This window comes from Diadema antillarum, unplaced genomic scaffold (assembly GCF_040938485.1).
Source record: "Diadema antillarum isolate AM-2024a unplaced genomic scaffold, OU_Dant_1.0 scf00000011, whole genome shotgun sequence".
Taxonomy (NCBI): Eukaryota; Metazoa; Echinodermata; class Echinoidea; order Diadematoida; family Diadematidae; genus Diadema; species Diadema antillarum.
Window position 1 is genome coordinate 418,536 of NW_027270900.1, and position 25,052 is coordinate 443,587.

Below are 25,052 nucleotides of genomic sequence, written 5' to 3' on the forward strand. Positions count from 1 at the left end.
TATTTTCATTTCCAATCAATATACGTGTAATACAAACGTCACATGATAACATATCTTGTAACATAATTATAATACATCTTGTTTCATTGAGGACTTGGTAGAAATGAAAATTTAGGGGCTGCCAAGAAAAAGCGAACTTGTATTGTGCAGTCCCCTCACTTACTAACGTTATGTTACTACAATACATTAATACATAGCTTACAAAACTACAATACATGTACTGTACAAGTTAACCATTGGAAGTATACACTTTTCATTACATCTATGGTAACATGAGGCATACGCTTGCATACGTGTATGTATGTATGCATGTATGTATGTATGTATATGTATATGTATATGTATATGTATATATTTATCTTTTTTTTTAGGGGGGAGGACAGCAAATGGATGGTGGAAGCTGTTTGTTATTAAAGCATAGGATCCAAATTCAAATTTTTTGGTAGATGCAGATTACTGGTAACATTGTCTTTCCCATTCTTATCCCTTCCTCAGCTTGATTCCATCACAGAACTGATGCCATAATTCGCACCGGACAAACTTTGGGCAACACCTTGCAAAGAATTTCAAACCGTCATGATGGAATGAAAGTAATGATTTCTGACAAGGAGGCTTTGATTATTAGGAGTTCTTGTGGATCAGTGGCATGTAATCGTAATCATACCATTTCTGGACCAGTATTCTGCTTGATTTGTACATTTTTCTCATGAAATGAATCTTAATACATACGTACAGTTTGTATTTAGAAGACATTCCGACTTAGTTTTGTTTTAACATGTTTTATGTGCCAGACATATTTTAAGATGGAGATATTATTATAAACATTTACTATCAGATGATGATGCTGTGTAATCAGAGGTAAAAAGATTTATATGTTCTTCACTGTAAATTCGCCTGATTGACAAAAATCTGATGTGGTTTGCGTTTGTGAAACATATCATTCTTTACATCATAGTATTGACTTAGACAAAGATCATAAATACTTTCTTTGGAGATACAGTATTTGTCCAATGTAGTGTGAATTATGACAGATTTTAATGGTACATGTATATACTTTCGAGTAGATTTGATAACCAGAGTTGTGTCACATACACACACACAGAATATGATTTATAGTTAACCTGGCGTGTTAAGATAGACTTTCAGAAAGTTGACTAATTCAGTGAAGTACGTGATCCATGAGGGGCTCAGTTCCATGTTTCAAAAAAGTTTGGTTCAAGTTCTAATACTAAATGACAATAGATGTGCAAAATGAGCACTGCGGATTGGTTGCTACCTTGCTGTTGCCAAAGGAACATGACAAATCCAATGACTATGACATTCCTCATAGTATTCTTTTTAAATTGTCTTTAATCTTGTACTATGCTATTAATGCTAAATTCATGTGTAAATAAATAGTTTTTATCAGAGGTGGTTTTTTTTAAAGTCTCTATATACATTTTTACATTGGGGGGAAAAAAAAGAAATATTTCTGGAAAGTCTGGAACAATTTTGTGTAATATTCCTTGTGCAAAATGTTATTGGTGGGGTGGATATGGTTTAGTGCTGTGGTACATGTATGATGCTGTAAAGTGTACTTGCACCACAGTGTGGTGAAAAAAAGGAAGTACTATTTGAAAATAATTATGACTTACTTGCCTTCAGTACTTTATTGCAATGCAAATACTTTGCTAACTTTTTACTTATTAATGGTCATGTGCCTAACCCACCTTCATGTTTCTTCATTCCTTTTTCATATAAAGGCAAAGATAATGTTCAAATATATGTCCATATTACACAGCTTCGGAAGTATATGATATTTTCTTTATGTCATATGAAGTTAAATCTAGATTTTATTCAGTAGATCAAAAGGCATTATCAAAAACTCCAGGAAGGAACACCTAAGCATTATATGAAAAATGATGGTTGCTATACCAGAAAATTGATATTAAATTCTGGCACAAGTATTTCTTCAGGTAGTGATCTGACAGGTATGCCCTTGCCATGTTTGTAGTTGAAATAATTGGTGTATGCATTTTTATCATGAGAATACTATTGCTTATGCAATGCTGTGACATAGTGGACAGTAGTTCCATCGTGCTTTTTGGCTCTTTGGTATTGCTTAGTTTATGGTTTGTTCTGATCCTTCTGTGTATATTTCTCTTCTGCTCTTTGCCACATGACTTCTGAAGATGTAGACATTGACTGTAATGCACAAAACGTACGGTACTGTTCATTCATGTTTGTCATTGGAAGATAGCTGCAAGCATTCCGTACATGGTGACTGTGTAAAAACAATGAAGATTTCGTATCTCCTTATGTGTGACTGATTTTCATGAGCAAAAGCTTCAGAGAAGATTTTTTTCTCTCATCGTCCAATTTATTTTTCCTCATTATTGCAGCTTGTGTGACACTGCTACAAGGTAGAGAGTAGGCCTACTGCTTGCATATTATGATATATTTTATATCTTTACAGGCTTATATAAACATTATATTTTGACTTCTTTGCCTGGGTGTTTGCAGTAAATGCCCAGCGTGAATCTATGAACATGTTTACATAATGTTTGCTTGTAATGTGGTGAAATTCAGTTTGTGATAATGAACAACATTTCTGACACGCCCTCTAGCCAGTATACATATATTTCAAATGATGTTCATTGCTCAACTTCAGCCAGCTTGCATTACACGTAGCTTGTTGCATGAAAAACGTATCTGATTGTTCTGGGCTGTGTGCAGAGAAAAAAGATGGTGTTATTAGAGTTCATGCGTCTCCACTAAAGAATCCAAAATCAATCTGTTTGCTGTCGTAAAAAAAAAAAAAAATAGTGTGGAAAGCATTCCAATATATACATATCATATTTGTATTGTTAGGAACATAGTGAGTGGGGGTTGGACAGGATATTTGCGGCAAAGTTGGATAATATTTTTGTTTAATATATTGAAAGATCAAGGCAGTGCAGATGTAAAATCGTGTGTGTGTGTGTGTGTGTGTGTGTGTGTGTGTGTTTTAGTTTTTCAGTACGAATACAGTCTGAATTACGAAACGATGGCATAAAAGGAGAATTGCTTGGGAGAAATGTGAACCCAAAATAATGAAGAGTATTCAAGACTTATCGCAACTGACATTGCATGACAATGCTCAACAGCTTGCCAGTCAAATACATTGTAGTGTGATACAGTGCAGGCACTGTATGCTGAACAGGAAACTTACAGGTCGTTGAAAGAAAGCAGGGTTTAGCAAGTCGTAAAGAGATTAAACACTCCAAAAGACGTGAGAATTGACGTCAATGGTAAACTATCTTCATCACCTTGGTTTGCTTACTTTGCCTTACGTGATGACTGTGTTTGATTAGGGGTTTGTGCTTTCCGTTACTTGATTCGAATGTAAAATCTTATGAATGTTTGTCTATTAAAGGAATTGTATAGTATTGGTTGGGATTAGTATTCAGCTTTTGACTTTTTGCGAGATACATAGACACCACTTTATGAAATGTTAAAGAACATACAATTCTAAAAGAAATTCAAAATTTATTTGATGGAAATTAATTTTGAAATGGCTGATATATCCTGAAAATAGAGCGATCCTAATAAAGAGTGGTTCCCACCTTTTCCATGAAAACCAATTTTCATCAATAAATTTTCAATTCCTATAAGAATTGTATGCTCGTTCATATCTTTTTTAAATGAGGTTTCTCATTATCTCGAAAAATCGTCATAAAAAAAACCGTGGAAAACTGAAGCCGCGTCTGAACCAAAACTATATCATTCATTTAAGTTCTCGACAGACAAAACATTTTTCTGCCAAAGGCAAGTTTCATGTATGGACAGGTGCGCAAATCTATTGTACTCGTGCGAAGTTTGCCTCAGGACACTCTCGAAGAGTAACCTCATGTAACACAATTAAATGGCTAGTATTGTTTGCTGTGATAAAGATTTGAATTATGCGACTTGCAGATTTTATGATATTGTAAAGAGAGCGAAACAGCCGTTTTATGATGAATAAAAGGAAGAGACGTCTTCCCTTATAGTACAGTGTATTGGCTGGATTATTGGCAGGGTTGCAAGCTCAAACGTTGGCAAGAAAGGGTAATGACTCACAAATGTAAGAAACCAGTCGTATTTAAAGCTATTTGAAGCTTTCATGTTTCCCCAGAACTTTTAAAATTCAGTTTGCTTTTGTGACAAGAATATTGTCTTTATTCTTTCAGAAGCTTTCTTTGTTACATGTTTATTTGACGAAAGAAAACACCAAAACAAAACAAACATATATATAATATAGTTATGCAGATATGGTATATTATATGATATATTGTAAACGTACCAAAATGAGGGTTGCAGTTAATGCGTTTAAAGGGCCAGGCTTTGTTGAGACGTTTGCTGTATGTTTAAGTTCCGAGGAAACAGAATTTTGCGCTTTTCTTCAGGTATCAGAAGGCCTATTGTAGTCCTATTTTGTACATTGTATCAGTCACAGAACAATATTGCTGCAAGTTTGTTTTCCAACAAATAATTGTTTGCTTATATTCTTTTAATGTTGTGGTTCATAATTTTAGTGTAGAACTGTACAATCTGAAGAACATGTTAATGCATGTGATGCATGTAATTTTATAGTTTTATATGAAAATCATGGAGGTGTCTAAATTTATCTGACAGACAATTAGTCGGTTTATGATTCATGAATTTACTTGGCATTCAGTCGATTTGTTGTGCTTCCCATTTTGTATGACAAAACAAGATACATGTAATTGTCGGAGAAATGTCTGAGTCCAATTTTAGAACCATTCTAGATAAGTAAATAACATAAAGATAACGATCGTGATAATAGGTTGTAAACGTGCGTACAATGCTCCGTTACGATATGGGAAGAGGCAACGCACCTTGAGCTGAAAAACCATATAATCATTTTTTTCTTCTTTTTTTTAACAAACATTTCCGTGTGATGCATATTTTCTTTTTGTATCGTGACATGAATAGGACACAATCTTCTGACGTGATTGAGGTCAGGTTTAACGAAGACTTTCGAGTTCTAAGCTGTTGTCGCCACTATCTACTGCTCGTAATTTACCACTTTGAATATTTTGATTTCTCATTGTGGAAGGAGCCTTATTGTATACCCCTTAAAGGCGAGCTTAGAGGTTGTGCAGCTTGTATTTTGGTTCATGATTTCTGTTCCACAGAATACATTGCGAGACTGTCAGTACGCGTTCCCAACCTGGATACTGTGTAGTGATCAGTTTTTCTTCGCTTTTGGCCTACATTATATTATTCCCTACATAATGTGAAAAAGCAGATGTGAATCAGATTTCGCTTATAAAGATTGGACGCATCAGAGTGTTTGCCTTTCATACAATTACATTGCAGTGAGTTGTGATTATTTTGATAAGTTTTCACTTCTTTTACTGCATCATAATGCAGTATAATTCAGTATCATACAGTGAATGTTTAACGTGTGCGATGACATCATGACAGACATAAATGAATAGAACCACCCTTTCAAGGTCCATAGATGTGTTGTACATTTTTATGGCACTACGGCCCGCAGTACCCGTTCACACTGCCACATCATACCCTAAAGTGTAGCTTCTTTACAAGTGTGATTATGCTCACTTTCGGATATACATTTTGATGATTTCTCAAGAGAAAACGAATTTCGATCAAAATGAAGGCACATAGTGGTAGTGACATAAAGTGCGAAAGTACAAAGGTAGTAGAAATCATACCAAATATTACGCGTCGAAAAAGTCATCAATCAGCTAAAAATCCCACACTTATCAACCAATAGCAAAAATTGAAGTGTTTCAAATTAAGGCTATACAGAATACCTGCAGTGATATTTTCCATGTCAAAAACTGAACTCGTTCGGACATTGCTTGTAGCCGCGTGATGTACACTGTACAAAGAGGAAGGGAAAGAACAAACAAACAAACAAACCATAAAACAAACGAGCAAAATGACGGGGGAAACCACATCCTAGTAGTGTTGAGCATCGCTATGAGGTAACACGTAATGAACTGTAATGTTCGCTTCAAGCATGTCAAGATTGTAAAATTGAGCTCCGAAAAAGCATTACTCACAACCAATCTAAATTGCACTTTTCAGTTTCCCCTATATAGTTTCTGGTTTCCAAATCATTAAAATGGCCCCTATTTAGTATTCTCGCTTGCTACTTGCGGAAATTTCAAAATGAAAGGTGCTTGACGTCGGAAAAGAACATACTATGAATCAACTGGCAAATTTTGTGTGTGTGTGTGTGTGTGTGTGTGTGTGTGTGTGCGTGTGTGTGTGTGTGTGTGCGTGTGTGTGTGTGTATGTGACGTGAAAGCTATGAATAATGAGGAAATTCAACTCGTGTAATTATGATACAATGAATTATTACGGTTGCCTTTGTGACTGACGTTTCTATCCTATGTGAAAAAAACAACACTTTTACAATGTCATACGATAGCAGCATATAATCATAGGCAACAACGTAGTGCCTCTCATTTTATCAGACCTTGATATACAAGCGCTTTGAACCCTTTTCAATAAAGACGCCTGGAGAATATAACAAAAACCCACAAACAAACATAAAAACAACAACAACAACAACAACAACAACAAATCAGTGATAAAAACACACTGTAATGGTAACCGTAACTATCAAAAACAAAAACAGAAAAAAGATGAAAGCTTTTCTGTGCCATAATACAGTTTGCCATGTTCACTTGGTGTTTGCGTGAAGCAAACCAGGGCCCCGTTTCATTAAAAAATTAAATATAATCTCTTATAAATTTCCTTACCACACAGGCTGCCGTATACTTTTGATAGAAATATGATAGAAATCAACTATAAATCGATTATATCCAACATTTCATAAATACAAGGCCCAGGGAGGTATGTCGTCTCACCTCCCTGAGCAGATCGACTATAGTCTTACAGTTATGCCACGATTTCTGGCTATGTCTTCGTTTCAATCTGTACATAATAAATAAGATAGCATAGATTAAACTGGTGCTGTATTTCCAGAAACGTTTTATGTCTACTGCAAATTACGTGAATGTTTACAGTGTTATTTCGTTTTCATGACAAAACCATCCCGGAAAGAAATGAAAAAGAAAGGTACTTGCAACGCATAAAGATATTTTGCAGTGCATGATGGGGTTGTAACATTATTCATCTTCATTAAGAGATCTATGGAAATTGAGAGATGTGCCGAAGAGGGGAAATACCTTTAATATTAAGCAGGCAAGTTTCCCGGCTTGAGTAAATAAGTACAAAGTATACAAAGAGAGATAGGACAAAGCTTCCTCTTCAGAAAATAATGTATGCCATTAGGTGCCATAGATACGTTAGAAATCGAATCTATTTTTCTTCAATACACTTCCTTTATGTGTGTATGTATTTATTGGAGTAGAACTTATTTGTAATAATCTATATTGAGTTATATTGATATAGCTCGTTTACGGCTCAAATAAAGGGGGTCCATAGTACACTCACGTACTTGTGACCACCTTGTGTTTAGGTAGACCTCGCGTTCAAACAGTTTCGATTAGACATATCTGCTGTTACTTCCAATGTAGCGTTGAATTATGTTTAAGTGACACCCTATCATCGATTAAATTTGCAGTTATAATACTCGGCAGTTATCGACTGGACATAACTCTGAGAATTCTGGCGAATCTGATTATCCCGGTCCTATACAGCTGTAGAGTAAGTGAAACACTATATCATTATAAGAAAATGTGGTTTATTCAGAGTTACCATAATCATATCATTTAGCGTGGTTTCGGTTAGTTTCAAGTTCTGTTTGTTTTTTCTTTCCAGAGAGATTAAATGTTCATGGCTTCAATGGTCATCACGATGACACTCCCCTCCTCCCCCCCCCCCCGGCAGTATAGCAAAAAGTAATATTGCTCTACACATGGGATTTGTGTTGAAACGCTGTTTAACATTTTTTTTTTCTCCTTCGATTACTTATCACGTTGAACTTTGCATTATGTTTTGTTTCATTTTAATGCTCTTACGTTATGCCGTCCATGTTATATCGACCACTGACATTGCCAGGATTAAAAGACATTCTTATTCCAGCTGAAAGGAAATTGAATCACTCGAAATAAGAATATTGGCCTAAGAATTTTAGCTGAAGAGTTTGTGCTATAACAAACAGGCAAAACACGCAAACTTTCTTCCCTGTCTCCCTGCGGATTTCACCTTCCCTTTTATTAAATACTCCGTCCATATACTTATCATCATGTCATTCGCCTCTTTTTCCATTCTCCTCCCCCTGAGCCTGTTTATTTTCTGCTCTTTCGAGTTTAATTGTCCTCATCCTGCTCACCATCCTTCCCCTCCTCTCATTTATTTCTATAAATCAGACCATACATAATATAACCCTTCCTTTTCTATTTTAACTACAACAGATATTACTGACTGGCTCAATATGTTCGGAGCGTTGAAACTGATGCTGCTCGCCTTCAGCATCATGAATGTGATGCATGATGCTGAGTCGGCTCCCCTCTCCTCCTACCTGGTGTCATCCTTCTCCAGTCCCAATCCCAGGCTGCCTTTCAGACTCATGGCTGTAGATAACACTACTGGTGATGTCTACATTGGAGCCGAGGAGGAGATTTACCACCTGGGACCAGATTTCATCTTGAGGGAGACTGTTGAGGTTGGATTATGTAATATGCAGGGATCCTCGTATTTTGGTGAACAGGACAAGAACAGACTGCTTGTCATCGCACCTGCACCTACAGAGAGACTCATTACATGTGGAAGATGTGATGGCTATTGTGAAATGAGGAAACTATTCAATATCACGGATGCAAAAATATATTATAGCGGGAATGAGGTCGTAGTAGTGAAAAGAGATGATGTGCCGATGGTTGGAGTGGTAGCAGTAAGTACTCTGCCTGAAATATCTCAGTATCTCTTCACAGGTATCAGTCTCACTCAAACAATTGAGAAACCTATTTCGAAGTTTAATATAACTTCATTCATCCCTATACAAAGCATTAAAGTTGAGGGAACACTCCAAGATGTTAACTACATGAACTATGTGCAAGTCATTTTCAAAGCTCAATACATTTATTATATAATTCAACTCAATGTAATGATAGTAAATGTGCGTGTTGAAACAGCTGTGATAGGTCGCTTGTGCTTGGACACAACTGATATAAACCTTGAGTCATACACACAAATTCAACTAGAATGCACAGACCAGACAGGATCAAACTACAACGTGATCCAAGCAGCTCACATTGGTCCTGCAGGATCCCAGCTAGCTGACTCCTTGAGTATCAGTAGTACCGATGACGTCATGTATGCTGTGTTTACCAATGAGAGCTCATCACCTGTACAATCTGCTCTGTGTCTCTACAAGATGAGTGATATCCAGCAGAGATTTACAGATGCTGTAGTTGGCTGCATCACATGCTCACCCTCGAGTGATTGTGATGGAAGATCAGTTGACTATTTGCGAGGCAGCTCATGTGGTGCGGTAAGTTTGGCATAATCACCATCGCATTCTGTAAATATGCACAAGGTATAGAGTTACACGTACAAAGATTTGATAATTCTGATATATTTCATTACATTCTACGATTACGTATCAATGCCTTGACATGCGAGAGAAGATTATTTCATGAAAACATAATATTATGTTGAATCTTTTACATGACAGCCGTGGAAAATCTATTCACCCATTGAAAAAAAAACAGCTTAAAGAAACAATGTTAAATCAGTACAAGAATACACTTGAATTTGAAACAAAGTTTCTAGCAGTAGAGCGATGGTGTATTACATGCTTTCAACCTATACATATTGTACGTGTTTGATCAATTTTCAGGCACAATTGATGAAAATCTTATTTACAATTAATATTGTAATCCTGCGATATTGAAATTTTAGGTTTCAGTTGATATTGAATGAACTATAGATATAACTCTGGTAGATTAATGATCTACTGGTCAAGGGTAATTAAGGTTTGTGGTAATGCCTCTCGCTACCCCCCGCAAGTCTTCGCGTTGTGTTTTCTTTGCTCTTTTTTTTTTGAGTGAGAGAGAGAGAGAGAGAAGGAGATGGGGATGGAGGTGGGGTGTAGCCCCCAGCCCCACGGTTTTGCGGCCCCGCAGTACACTACTTCTCTGGATTTAAAGACTACGATGAACTTCTCTGGCACCAACTGCTTCTCCGCAATCATTCGTCTCTATGGGATATTTCATTCATTTCATTTCATTTCATTTCATTTCATTTCATTTATTGTCCATAAAATGGAAAATTTCTGTGATTCAAGTGGCATACAATGCACATAGATACACATATATAAAACACACATTTTAGAATGAAGTACAGGAAATAACAACACACATCATTAATTCATGTTATATCGTATTACGTCGTTTATTGAGAATGTCCTGGTTTATATGGCAATTTGAATGATGACCCATTGTCCCTATGGCACCTCTGTAAAGAGAAGTTCATCACGTGTGGCCATCACTCTGATTATTTACTACTACTAGTGTATATCCTAGTATACCGTTGACATCACGGAGGTACATTCATGTGGCTGCGGCTGTGGTTACACGTATCATTATCGAAAACAATGATTTCAAACTGACTGAGATCAGTAATGTAGTCATTTTATGTGACCTGCATTCACCTACTTTTTGTTCATAACTTTCAATATGGATTTTGTTAAATTTGGTATTATGTTATTTATGTTTTGTTTGCCATGATAGGCCCCAAACGATTGGAATCCAGAGAGCATACAGTGTCAAGCTACTGAGAGTGGCAATGCTTACTATGCATATGCCAATGGAGTGAACCCTGTGACTGCTTCACCAGTACTCACCTTCTTTGATGTGGAGCCTACGTCTATTGTAACTACTACAGAGAGAGACTACACTGTGGCTTTCATTGGAAGTAGTGAGGGTAACTTGCTGAAGGTATGAACCATTAATAATGTTCGTATGTGCACTTTGGGCATCAATTACTATCACACTCCTAGTTAGATTATATTCCACGCACGGTGATACAAAGCTTCAAAGGATGATAGTTGGAATGGAATATTGTTTATATGTAGAAAATAGCCAAACAATTAATGTATGAAAGATGGAGAGTGAAGTGTGAATGGTCTACTGCGATTCATTTTTGGCGCTATTGCGTAAGCTGATGTATCCTTTAACAAGAAGTGGAAGACAACGAGCAGCATCACATTGTAACTATCTCAAGTGCAAAGATGATAATCTACTCATATCTTATATCACCTCATTTTGATTTCGTCATGCCAGTTGAAATAGAAACTAAATTAATTAAGGCTTAGAAAGATGGACAAGATATTTCGGTGTTTTTATGAATTTAAAGGGGGATTAATATCCAAACATAGTATATTTTTATTCTATGAATGCAGAAATATTAGTCCAACGCATCGATTAACCTACAGCAGTTCGTGATGTCATGTTAGTAACTAGCATGACATTACGAACTGTTGTGGTATTTCTGCATTCATATAGAATACAAGTATACAAATGGAACGATATAAAGAAAATGATTATAAACAAATGAATTACTCATCATTGTCTTTCAACAGGATGAAAGAGCACCTCACTTTACTTCCTACAGAAGACGGGAGAAGGATATCTCCCTGAGAATGACTTAGTATAAAGTTTTGGGAATATGTAATTTTCATTAGGAACGTAGTTTTGCGGAATTCCCTTTACATTTTTTTGTATCGTTCAAGAACTGTCGGCGGACATCACAAATTGTTTGCTTCTTACGCAATGTCGGCAAATGAGTTTAACCACGAGACATCTTTAAACTCGCAGTTCTTTAACAGATTGTCCAAATTCCTTCAAACATCACTGATGTGTTCTACTAATATCTTTGCACAATAATCCACATACTCAAGGTTTAGAGTACTTTCTTCTTTGAGGAGATGACTGTTTGATCCACAAAATGCACCTTTATTTCAATTGTTATTATTATTTCTACCATTATCATCATCATTATTTTCATCATCATCGGACAATACCGGACAGGGCCTCGACTCTCTCTGTTTGTTGGCTGTGAAGATTTAGAATGATATATCTGTAACATCTGTCAACCACTTAACCATCTCATGCACGGTTAGGTTCACGTGGTAAACAACTCAGCAGCCTATTATTACGAAAATGTTCGCCTTGGACAAGGATCTGTTCTACGAGATGTGTTTCTGGATGAGGACAAGGAGCAAATAATCATGGCAACGGGGTCTGAGCAACCTGACCACGGTTCACAGGTGACACACACAATACCTCTAAATCATGGAAATGCCTCTGTGAAGTTTAACCCGACCGGCCCTTGCGTGCTGACAAAGTTTCATAGGAAATGTAATTATTTGGAGGTATAGTTGTTGAAAAGTATAAACCACTATGTATTATGCTATGCAATCTTTTCAACAAACCATGCACTTTCAAGCGTCATTAATTCCTCGTGTCACTACCGTTTTCTGCTGCTGAGTGAATGATGATTTGATGTCAGCCATTTCGTGTGTGTGTTCTTTTTGATTTACTCAGTATTTCTGTTTAGCTTAGAATGCATATTACATATAATTTTATATTAAATTATGCTAGCTATTACTATCGTTTGCGATGGTATATGTTTACTATCGCAGTGACGTAATTGTACGTCAGTGTGCAGGCCTTCAAACAATACAACTTTTGACGATAACGCATTTTTGATCTTCCTGTCATGTATACCAAGTGAACACAATGAATGCTACAAGATGACCCAAAAAGAAGAGGTTTAATGAGAATAAATTTTTCGTAATTTAAGCTGTCTGGATAATTCATTATGCCATATGACTTGAATAAAAGTCATGCGTGCATTTCATCTTTGATAAACTCAACAATCTTTTCTTTTTTGGTTTTTTTTTTTGGTTGTAAAAGAAACGGCAAATTTACTTATAGTCCCTACTTACCCCGTAGTTTCAATTACACAACTTTATGAATAAAATCATTACAGGACCACTAAGAATTGAGGGGAATATCATCAATATCATTCTTCTCTTTCCTTGCTGTGAATGCATAAGCAGCTCACACACCGCGCTTTAATATTTTCGGTTGATCTGATTTTGATATAAGATTCTCAATGATCATACACATTTATAACGGGTGCGAATAAGATTAATATCACTAATCCTTTCAATGGATGATCTTTGTATTAAAGCCATTCATTACTTGCTGCAAGGAATAGAAACAATAAAACATTAATTCCGGCCGGGATAATAGGTGATGTAATAGTTAATGACGGTTGTGGCAGATTCTTGAACTATATACTGAAAGTACAATGCAGATATAAAATCTGCCCCTTACATAGACTCGCGATGAGCATTCAATGTTTGAGTCATTTACATTATTTTACTTCAATATTTATATTTATTCAACACTTCTTCTTGCTTTTTGTTGTGAACGTACAGGTAGTGAAGCTATCCCTAGCAAACTGCAGTAATTACCAGACATGTGATGAGTGCATTGGAGGAAGCAATGGAAATGGTGGAGATCCTTATTGTGGATGGTGTACTCTAGAAGCCAGGTAAAATGGAATGCACTGCATTCCAATAGAATACCAATACACCATAGAAGGGTATTTACTATAACTTACGTTGTGTGAATACAGAACTGTATCGATTCTTATTGTGATACTCTGCTGTATGTAGAATATTGTTTCACATTGCATGGTAGATGAACAACGTCGTTATATCTACATAATCCTTAAAATTACAGTCACTACACTTACCGACATAACGGCTCCAAATTCTGTACTCTGGTTTTCATCGGTACAAAGAAAAGTGAGGAAAAAGATAACGTGATGAAGCAACATTTGAAAGAGGTTAAGGGAGCCACAGAGTAGGCTCTACGTAAGTTATTAGATACCAGTTTCAATGTACAATGCACTATGTATACAAAGATTGCAACAACCATGACAGCAATATCAAATCATCTTTAGCACACACGGGTGACATCAGAAAACGAAATATTACCTATATTATCTGATGTCGTATTATTTCTACATCATTCACAATTCAAGATGATACAATATTTTCAAAGAAGGATCAGTTTCAATAGGAGTTTCCCCTTCCTTGTTTATCTAAATTTTGTGAGATTGATATGACCACTATGTTTCTCAAATTGGTGCCCTGACATTTTGTATGCACTTATCCAGCAGGTGGGTTTCGATCTCATTTACTTCGAGAACAAACAGTCACTGACATGAAACCGAATTCATTTTGTTAAGACGTTCTTCGAAACACAATGTTATTATGAAGATATTAAACATTTAAGGCTTTGATCGCCGTATTTACTCTCTAATTGAAACACGTTATAGGCCTACTATAGCAACGACAAAGGGTATAGTGATAAGCGATAATTTTCTGCGGCATTATTGCGAACTTCATTTGAGTGACACGCAATAATTTTCTTGCCCCATTGCACTGTCTTGTTCAGGTGTACGAGATATCAAGAGTGCCCGTCCAGTAATCAGTCAACTCGATGGTTATCATACAACGAAGTCCAGTGTGTGTCCATCTCCGTGGTTCAACCCTCGGACGAGTTACTGTATCAGCAAAGTGATCAGACTGTATGTATAATATATTGTAGTAATGATGTGTTGACTTATTTTGAATTCGAATCAGAACATCCAATGCGACAGATCTATGGTAGACAATAATATGGTTGTCATACTGGTCAAAGATTGTTAAAAGTGGTTATAATTTGATAAATGTTTCAATGTTTGATGTAAAGAAAAAAAAAAACCTTCTGAATTGCTAATCTAATGTAGTGGCATAGATTGTGCAATTTCGTAGAACATGTCCGAGTCTCTTGACTTTTCTATGCACTCAAATTTTAGTTGAGAATCACTGTGGAACAGCTTCCAGGCTTGCGGAATGGATCCTACTATCTCTGTACATTTGGTGACTCGTACGAAACAACTGCAACTGTAAGACATGGAAATAAATTGAGCTGTCTGTCACCTCCAGTGGGAGAGCTCCCGCCAATTCCTGACGGCGGTAAGCATAGTTGGTTTTGTTCGTAATCTTACTTCAAAGCGAACTGTAATTGATTTGCAATCAGACTGCTGAATATTCTCAGACTTAGAATAGCACAAACAAATACGAGTTTGAGTTTAAGCATTTATCATAAACTTATAGACGATACAACCCGCGGGATAGCGACCTCTTACTAACATCTGCACTTAAATACTAATCACAGCTGACGAGCTTTTATCAAATAATACTCAACTCCATTGTGGATGTTTGATGATTCAATGTGTTTTCCTCACAGTATTTCCCGAAATTTGATGACGTGAGCTGGATCTGCGAATACGTTTTTATTTGTTTGATTTTAGAGTTACCCACTTCTTCTTTCACATACAGATGACAATATCCGTGTAACGCTAGCCATTAAATCGACGGAGTCTGGAATTCAGTTTGTCAGCAGAGATCTGTACTTTTACGACTGCACTCTAGACACGTCGTAAGTTGTGTGTTTTCCTCTCGCTTTATCCTCTGGAGAACGCTCTCAAAAGTCCAACCAATTTTTCTTTTTAATATGTAGGTTGTGCAGTTTCCATGAAATACTGAAATGTTATAAGTCCTCAACACTCTTGATTTTTTTTCTTTTCTATCTCATACTTTATGTTGATTGAATTACTGTTCTAATCACGTTTAATCTCTTGTTTTCCTGTCGACATTATTCATCTAAAATACTGTTTGGCCGGAAAAAAAAAATAAGCGAAGTAGAATGTGAAAATGTCGTTAATATGCAGATATTATATGCATGGCCAAAAATCTGGATATTTCGACCACTGATATCATTGTTACTGTTCTCTTGATCGCATGAAATAATGTACTCGAATGCAACTTAACATCGAGAAATAGCTATTAAAAGTCTCGTTAATTGGTGCACCAAGTTGATGTTGATAAACATCCATAACACTGTGTCATGTGTACCCCCGCATGTCGAGATCGTCCCCCCCCCCCTCATTCATATCAACATTGCGTAATTTTTATTGCAATTTGGTACCATATCTGTTAATGAAATCTGTATTCTCTATATTGTAAACTGACTGTTTTGGGTGCACCAGGTGGGTTGGGGAGGATGGCCCGAGGGCCCAAGTCATTTAGTTGGCTCTTCCAGACCCGGGCTGTCCAACCTGGTGCACCCATACCACTCCAGTGTATGTTCTAATTTCGAAATAATTATGTACTATGATATTTGTGAATGAAAGCCGAATAAATAATAATAATAATAATAATATTTATTATTCATTACCTTGAAAATGAAATACACGCATCCTTAATCATTCCCTGTGAAAAAGTCTTGTCATCATGTTGCCAACATATATCCCCTGCAGATGTTCATCTTGTGTGACCACGCTCTGGCCGTGTGACTGGTGTGTGTATGAAAACAGGTGTACACACGACAACTCGTCTTGTGAGGGTGATATCATCGTATTTGGAGATGAGGTGATTTCAGAAATCATTACATGTATACGTTCGATGTTGCTATGGTAATTGTTGATAGAGAGCGCGATACAGCAAGCATTGCAAGTACATATATACAATAAATTGTATGTTTTATATAAATGTATACATAATATACATGTAATCTGGATGTACATAGACACATGCGTGCTTTATTTATCCTTTTGATCATGTGCATATTGATAAAAAACAGAAAAAGAAGAAATGCTAGTTGTGTAACAATTCTAAAAGTAGATGAGACATATACTGTTCATGTAGAAGATTGGTTATGTATAATCATTATCAGGCATTTCATTAGAAATATGGATCACATAAAATTACACACAATAATTTTTGCATGTTAGGATACCTATTTGTGCCCGTACCTATCCTGGGAATCACTGTTTTGTTTTATTTGAACACTGTATTTGAACACTTTAAGGCCCCATGGTTATGTATAATCATTATCAGGCATTTCATTAGAAATATGGATCACATAAAATTACACACAATAATTTGTGCATGTTAGGATACCTATTTGTGCCCGTACCTATCCTGGGAATCACTGTTTTGTTTTATTTGAACACTGTATTTGAACACTTTAAGGCCCCGTCACTGTTCAGGCATGCTAACTTGGAAATATAAAAGTGCAGATTACTTGAATATGAGACCATTCTAAGGCAAATAATTTTCACACAACAATAGATGTACAATGTACTCTTAAATGAATCCCACAAAGATTGGTACAATCATCCTCCAGCGATCCCACTGATTCCTTGTGATCAGTTACTAGCCATCCCCTTTAAGCAGAGTAACTGCGCATGACAATACATGTATATGTAATTTCATCAAATTCTCGAAAGAGGCATAATAGTTCAGGTACTCAAGTAGTCCAGTAGGCCTACCGTTCCAATATTCCAATCCATTTTCCTCCTCATGTCCAAAATAGATAGCAACTGAGACGGGAAACAGAGGTCAGCTGTACTGCCCTCAAATTCTTGGTCCCGTAGAGACTGAGACTTTGATACCAGTTGGGGTAGAAACTTCCTACACTCTTCGAGGGAGCAATCTTCCTACAGATAGTTCAAAGGTATGTCGTTGTGGCAAACTCTCCCACTCACAACATTTATAGAGCATGGACGTGGTAAACCTGGTGTATACAATAAACTGTACCAAATGCGTTTTAATTTAGTTTCAATATATATACATTTGCGATAGTCGCGTTTTCTATCACAGGTATGACATAATTATGGTCCTCATTAAGAATAGATCAGTGACTTTCGAGAAAATTTGAGCAAAGAGTTACTTTTAGTGACGATCTCATGTAAAGGCATCACTTTTATGAGAATCTAGCTGAAATTAGACAAATCTGAAAATTCTAGGTACATCTGAATCTGTATGTCACCTATACGACTCATGGGTTTTTGAAATGGCCATCATGCGATTGCTGGTAATACGCCATTTCGTTATCCGGTTTTTACCTCTCATGTTCTTCGTGTATAAATTATTTCAAAAGCGAAAAAAACAACAACAAAACAAAACTGGGCCCTCATTACATGTACGTGAACTCACTAAATTCTCTTTTTTCCCCCTCTCATTTATCATTATGTTGTTCGATACTTTTTAGACAGAATATCGAAAAATTGTGTTCAGGAAAAAAAGAAAAGCAAACAAACAAGGAGCTCAGAAACAAGTGAGGGCGAGTGGTCACTCATAAGAATACCTAGGAATGACATTAAAATTTTTATCTGAACGTGAAACAAAAATTTTGAACAAACGTCCAGTTTGCCAACATTGTTAAGATTCTTCCTATGACACATTTCTCGTTAATATATCTTGCTTAATGGTCGTAGGAGTCTAAACTCTGTCATTGCTTTATCATACTATGTTTACCAATGCATTTTTTAAGAGTCATCATGTGGGTTGTGTCATTATTATATTTCTATTTAATTAGGTCAATTCATACGAATGTATATTACATGTGGAAGGAGGGGAACAGATAACAACTGCTACTAGCTTCAACGACAGTTACGTTGAGTGTGACAAGAAAAGCGTAAGCATACCTACAGTCTTCATTTTAATTCACTATATCACTTCTTATCATTACGTGAATAAAGAAACCTTACTCTATCTAGAAACAAACACAGAAGTTTTAGTGCTTGCAACCATGAAATATGGGGCCTATGTCATTAATTTTAACTCATGGTACCAAAGCGGTTATCTATTTGGCATGAGGCATTCGTACTGTTATGTAGATGGAATCGCAGTTTAATAAATCAACGAGGTAGGCTTATATTATATCCATGCCAAACAGGGTTCATTCAAATTCTTTAAGAGCAAATGGTTTTTATTTTCCCCCTTGTACAAATGAAATTGTCATGACAAAATCAACAATTTTCATAAAAAATGAAAAGATGAGTACCCTAAAGAAATATATGTAGTCATGCGTATCATATACGTACATTAAATTTCATCATATCATAGCGAATGGAGATGGAAGAGATTGTTATCGATAATCAAAACAAAAACAATTTGTTTGACTGGGATAACGATTTCTGCACCATTATGGTATCGCAATTTTCCATTATTTTTAACTGAAGGAAACACATTCACACATGTAAACAAATAGATCTTATTTCGAATATCGTTTAGCCAAGGAGGACAACACAAAGAAAGGGAGAAATTGGGGCAGATTGCATTGAATCAAATTAAGTTACGAAAATTAAAAGAAGAGATGGAAACGGTGTTTAGTAGTTTGGTGCTGTATACGAGAGAAAAAAAAAAGGAGAAAAAAAACCCCCAGGATTTTAGAAAATAAATCACAGTAAACCGATATTCATGATTTGTGGTAAAAGAATTTCCAGAAAAATCATCCATAATGTAAGAATGTTTTTTTTTTGTTCTCTTGGGAGAATCATTTTGCATACCATGCTTCTTCAATCTGCTCAGGAGAACAATAACGTTTACGGATCTTAACTCATTACAGTATTCGTACAGTGAAAGCGTCCTCATGACCAACGTGAGCGTGTCTGTTCGCTGGAATTCTGCAAACTACATTGATGACATCAGAAGAACTACAGGTTTGTATGAAACCACCACGCATTCTTCATCTCTAACTCTACAGTACGTAATTGATTCCTTTCTTTGTACAGGAAGGCTGGATCAGTATAACTGAGGGCAAAATGATACTATTAATTTCATAAAGGGGCGTATCAGGAAGTTTATAGATTTGAAAGCAAAGACCAAATCTTCTCTGAGGAACAGGAGATAATTTGCTTCTAATTGCCCTGAAATCACATGAAAGTATCGGAGTAAAATAAAATGATGCAATACCTAAGAATTAATTTTGAAATTCTTTTGTTAATTTTCAAATGTTTGAGAAACATTGCACCTGTTCTTCAACAGTTGATAACAGAATACCTACCCTCCCGGTCCCGAAACTTCAATTCCTCCTGTCAATACCCAATCTTACGGTTCCGAGCATCGCTTCAACTTTGGAACAATTTACCTCAATGCATAAAACAAGCAGACTCGATAGACTAATTTTAATCCATGTTAAAAACTTACTTGTTTATTGAGTACTCGTATGTCTCCTCTTACCATCTCTGAAACTGTACCTTCTTCTTCTTTTCTTTCTTTATTTCTTTCTTTCTTTCTTCTTCCTTTTCTGTTTTTCCCGTAGCGCTTAGAGACATTTCATGTGATAATGCGCTATATAAATATTGTTAGATATTATAATTCTCATTATTATTATTATTACTATATGATAACTAGTGTAGCAACAATTCAATAATTCTGATTACGCACAGTTTTTTTTAACAAACTATCAGCATTGATTGCAAGATAAATAGGCCCTGTGTTGAAAATCCTGCCAGTTTTTACAATTTACGCAAGCGAAAAAATGAGAATTATTCTTGGCCATCATGTATAGTGTTGTGTTTGTCTATTCTATATGTAATGATTGATGTTTGTTGTGTTATTTTCATTGTAGAGAAACCTATAGTCGCGTATGTTGATTTGTATTATTGTTGATATAGGCATCATATTGATCGGAACTATAAGCTAATGAGATAACTTAGTGTAATATGAGTGTATATGAAAAATCAAATCATTCAAGTCACAACGCAAATACAAAACATTGATAAGTTGTTGTGATCATTAATGCTATGCCTCCTGCTAATTTATAGAAAATAAAGTTTATTTCATCAATGATCATATGTATATTCTGGTAACGAAGAACACTTTGATTGTTTCAGAGTTTGGAGTCTTCAGGTGGTCAATACTTTGCAGTTTGTCGCATTAACTACATGGAATAAGATGCCCTATTTTGCGAAGATACATGATAATTATAGGCCTACATGTCGATATTTTTCTGTCAGTGTCCCTGTACAAGTGTTCTGTGAATGGTGAGAGCTGCAGCAGGTGCCTCTCTAAGGAAGTGACCCCGACCAAACTAGGGTGTGGTTGGTGTGGAGACGACTGTAACGTTCAACTAAGTGATATCTGTCAGCGGAGCAGCTTTCTAAATCAGAGCCAGAGTCATCGGTGCGACCCGCCAAATATCATCGATGTAAGTTTGCTTCTGATCTTGAAGTTCTGATCAGTGTGTATAATCAATGCACTGATATGCGCAATGCTAATGATTGTGAGAAAATTACTAACAAAGTTACTGTGATGTAACAATAATTATTACATAACTTCGTGAATGTTAACTCTTCTTTCGTTAAGGACTTTACCTGAAATTGCCAGATACCTATCTTTATGTTTGGTTGACTAGGGACACGGTTAGAACATCTTTCCAAAAGACGTGTACATCGGGCAAGAAGCAGACCATAGGGTGGGATTCTGAAAATCGTCTTAACGTCAGAAATGTGCATATCTTCCCAGGATTCATCCTCATTTGCATATTTTTTTTCCTGAAAAGTTTCTTCCTAAGTTTAGGAAAGAGTTATGAGGAAACTTATTTAGTTTTCAGAATACCACACACACACACACACAAAATTCTGACTTAGGAAGATCTTCCTAGGAAGTATTTCAAAATACAATCCTTGGGATCTCCATTGTAAAATACAGAGCCATATTCACAATTATCACGCAGCTAACACTTACGCAGGGATGTTTGTGAATATGTTTGTTTATCTGTCTTGGCGCGCTGTATAGTCTTATAAATATTCCATAAATCACGACCACTGTAGACAGGGTAGAATCCTTGATATTATGTAACACAAAGTGTGGTTGCAGTTTTTCCCCGTCTCAGGACCAGTAGAGGGTAACACAAGAGTCGAAATTATGGGAACCGACATTGGCGTAACGTTTCTCGATATCGCGAACATCATCGTGGCGGGTGTCGAGTGTAACCTATCGGGTATGGAGAGCTTCTACGACCCTGGAAGAAGGTAGGCTCCTCCACTTACAGCTGTAATGATGCATTATATGTTTTTGACAATTTAAGTGTGTTTGAGAGGTCTTCTTCTTTTTCTTCTGGTTAAGTCTGCCTCCTTCAATAGGCTGAAAATTCTTGCAGGTAAAGTTACGTAAAAGAAATATTGCCATAAACTGTCTTCAAATAATTCCTCCCCTATCACTCAATTGAATTCAATTTCATTTAACTTTGTTTCCACTTTTACTTTGCTGCGTCTGAATGACAGAAATTGCGACACGCGTTTTGTTTTCATCTTTTCCTGTTTGGTCAAAGAAAGACAATTCACAGAGCCTACAGTAAAGTCAATCAACACGATCATTATCTAAGCAGCATTATGATTGCCACACGTGTTAATTCCATTCTTATTCGTTTGATTACTTGCAATAAAAGCCATCATGTACCATTCGTACATGAAAAAAAATTCTAGTGCGTCAAAATAATTCTAGAATGTGAGTTAGGAATGGAAACAACCAGTGTAATAATGTGAATCAATATAATCAATGTGAAGTTTTGGAAAAAAATGTAAACAATGTATATTGTTGGTATAATTGAAAAAAAATACATATATGGCAGATGTTTTGTGATATAACTTGATTATCCATATGCGTCAAATGGGATCGTTCGATTTTTTAATCACTGTTCCCAATAGTAAACAGTGGCCATAAAATGTCTAAAACAACGTCGAATATCGAAGGAAAGAAGGAATCTTAGTCATAACCTCAAGAATATTCCTTGTGTAGCAACAAGTTAATAAGACTGAAAAGATTTATTTTTGCTCTATATCTGATGATAAGGTTAATTTTTTTTCAAGTGGTTGTTTACCCTGTGCTTAACTCATTTTGAGATCGAACTTTTTACTTCAACTCTTATTTTCAGTTAAAAAATCACATAGAATATATAATGGTCTACACAGAAAATGGAATCGGACTCTTTATCTCCATTGCTTGTAGTGTGAGCTGCTTGACAAGCTCTGTGGACACCATGACTGAAGGGGTGATTACACTTTCTCTAACAAGGACTGATGGAGAGAGAACTAGCAGTGGCGACACATTCGCATACAGAGTGAGTATGTAGACTATATAGGATTGGATGATATAAATAAATGGGTCCCTAGAACCAGTTCATTCACACTCGTAAGTGACGTCAATATCGTGAAGATATTTTCTGTCAAGTATAGAAGAGAAGATGTGTTTGGTTGTTTGTTGGTGAGAGACTGAAATAAACCAATCTCCTTCCTTTTCCTTAGCTTTCCCGAGTTGGATCGATTTGTCAAGCAATCTTTACGAGGAACCAGGCACATTGTGCTCCACATTGTTCTTACTATATATTACAGTGTATGCTTTACTACCAAACAGTGCCGAAATCGACTCGTGCAAAGTGAATACAAATTACGAATGGGAATTATTTGAATTTTAATAACACAAAATTCTGGACTAGTATTACTATGCTATCCTGCCGCTGCGAAGGGGTAACGTCATAAATTTGATCCCCAACGTATCAGTTTTCAATAATATAGTGTTTATACTTCCTTGTCTTCTAGATAATGTAGGCCTATGATCTAGCTAGTAAAGAATTAATATCCTGCTACTCACTGAGAAGTCATTTCCTTTGTTTCATTTATTCTTTTATTCTTTTTTTGGGGGGGGGGGCAACTTTACAGTCGGCATCGAAGAAAGAGGAACTTTACAAGTTTTTTCGAAGTGGCGGCATAAGATCAGATGGACCACTTTTTTATTTTTATATTTTTGTAGGAAATGGCCGTCTGAGTGTTATAATGTAAATGCTGGCCATTTACACTATAATTCTTACTTTCGAGCTGATCGTTCAGATGTGATGGAATATTGTTGAGGTGGAAATGTTGTGATTCCTGTCTCTGCAGAATCCAGAAATATCGGAGTTCGTCCCAAAGAAAGGACCGATAGCTGGGGGAACCAGGATCGCGATAATTGGGACATTTTTGGACACAGGAAGGGATATCACAGTTCATTTCGGCGACACGACGGAATGCACCGGCATGTAAGTCACACGATACCATGGGAAGATAAACAACCTCATGTATTCAGTGAGCAAATCATGAGCTGCATTTAAAGTTGTAAGCAAAAACGGAACTAATGGTGCTCTAACATTTTATTCGTTTGTTTCTGCTATGCCGAGACGAAAGGAATTTCTGTATTAATATACATTTTTTTTAATGGAATCATTTTTTTGTCTGTGTTTGTGTGTGCTTCGTGATTTTCCTGGTAGTTTTCCTTACTTCTTCCTTCTCCTTTATTTATCCTTCTTCTTGCTCCTCCCGCCATCCTCTTCTCTTCCCCTTCTTCCTTCTCTGTTTCTTTCCCTATATTTCTATTCATTTTTCTCCCTTTATTGTAATTTTTCTCACTGCCTGTGTTATGTGATAAAAGGACGTTAGAAGTGGGCTGCCCAAATGAAAAGAAATTTAAACGTTTGACCCGTTTTGTGAATTTTAGCATATTTGGAGAAAATGGAGTATTCTGCACTACCGGAAGCACACAGTCAGAAGGGGAGGAGCATCTCATCATGACGTTTGATGGCAATGAGCGGATATCCACCGGTGTATTCACGTTCGCGCCAAATCCGACAATCAGTAACGTGAGCAGGAGCGATACGATTTTATCGTAAGTGTCCTATTAGAGATGCGAACCGCTTTGAAAATTTATTTTGGAGTAAAGGACTTTGACGCTTTTAAATGTATATATTTTAACGGTAGGATCATTCCGAGACAGACAGGGGAAAACGGATCCTCGTTTTGGAGGAAGATCTGATAGCTTTTGTACTTCTCCTCCTTTACGCCAGACTGTAATTACCATTCGACAATGTTCGACGCCTATTACTTTCAGAGTGCTTCCTGCAGGCCCCATAAAATTGATCGCTTTTTATCCTTCAGTCGATTGGTAAAAATCGCTCTAGCACGTTTTGTCATCCATAATCATTCAAATCTTTTCTATGTAGAACTCAAAGACTTGGTAAAAAGTACGTGGAAGAGTAAAATTTGATCTTCGTTGCTTTAATTCGAACAGAGGAGGACTGGATATTGAAGTATATGGAGAGAGATTCGATCTCATTCAGCTACCAAGGATTGTGATCTTATCCCCTGAATCGGGAGCTAATGCCTCAGAGGTAGGAAATCAAAGTATTGGTTCTTGTCAG

General features: G+C 36.4%; 1 protein-coding gene and 1 pseudogene across 1 annotated transcript in view; both read left to right on the forward strand.

The window, feature by feature from the left end:
• Positions 1 to 613, forward strand: part of LOC139720444 (plexin-A4-like) — a 61,141-nt pseudogene extending 60,528 nt beyond the window's left edge.
• A 7,785-nt stretch (positions 614 to 8,398) lies between these two features.
• LOC139720455 (plexin-A4-like) overlaps positions 8,399 to 25,052 on the forward strand; it is a 30,517-nt gene continuing 13,863 nt past the window's right edge. The window contains exons 1-18 of the mRNA XM_071631815.1: positions 8,399 to 8,897; positions 9,168 to 9,457; positions 10,698 to 10,904; positions 12,089 to 12,235; positions 13,415 to 13,530; positions 14,442 to 14,574; positions 14,845 to 15,004; positions 15,371 to 15,470; positions 16,351 to 16,462; positions 17,409 to 17,549; positions 18,414 to 18,512; positions 19,446 to 19,539; positions 20,839 to 21,029; positions 21,701 to 21,855; positions 22,832 to 22,943; positions 23,761 to 23,897; positions 24,353 to 24,520; positions 24,923 to 25,022. Of these exons, the coding sequence (XP_071487916.1) occupies positions 8,399 to 8,897; positions 9,168 to 9,457; positions 10,698 to 10,904; positions 12,089 to 12,235; positions 13,415 to 13,530; positions 14,442 to 14,574; positions 14,845 to 15,004; positions 15,371 to 15,470; positions 16,351 to 16,462; positions 17,409 to 17,549; positions 18,414 to 18,512; positions 19,446 to 19,539; positions 20,839 to 21,029; positions 21,701 to 21,855; positions 22,832 to 22,943; positions 23,761 to 23,897; positions 24,353 to 24,520; positions 24,923 to 25,022 (2,961 nt within the window). The remainder of the gene's footprint in view (positions 8,898 to 9,167; positions 9,458 to 10,697; positions 10,905 to 12,088; positions 12,236 to 13,414; positions 13,531 to 14,441; positions 14,575 to 14,844; positions 15,005 to 15,370; positions 15,471 to 16,350; positions 16,463 to 17,408; positions 17,550 to 18,413; positions 18,513 to 19,445; positions 19,540 to 20,838; positions 21,030 to 21,700; positions 21,856 to 22,831; positions 22,944 to 23,760; positions 23,898 to 24,352; positions 24,521 to 24,922; positions 25,023 to 25,052) is intronic.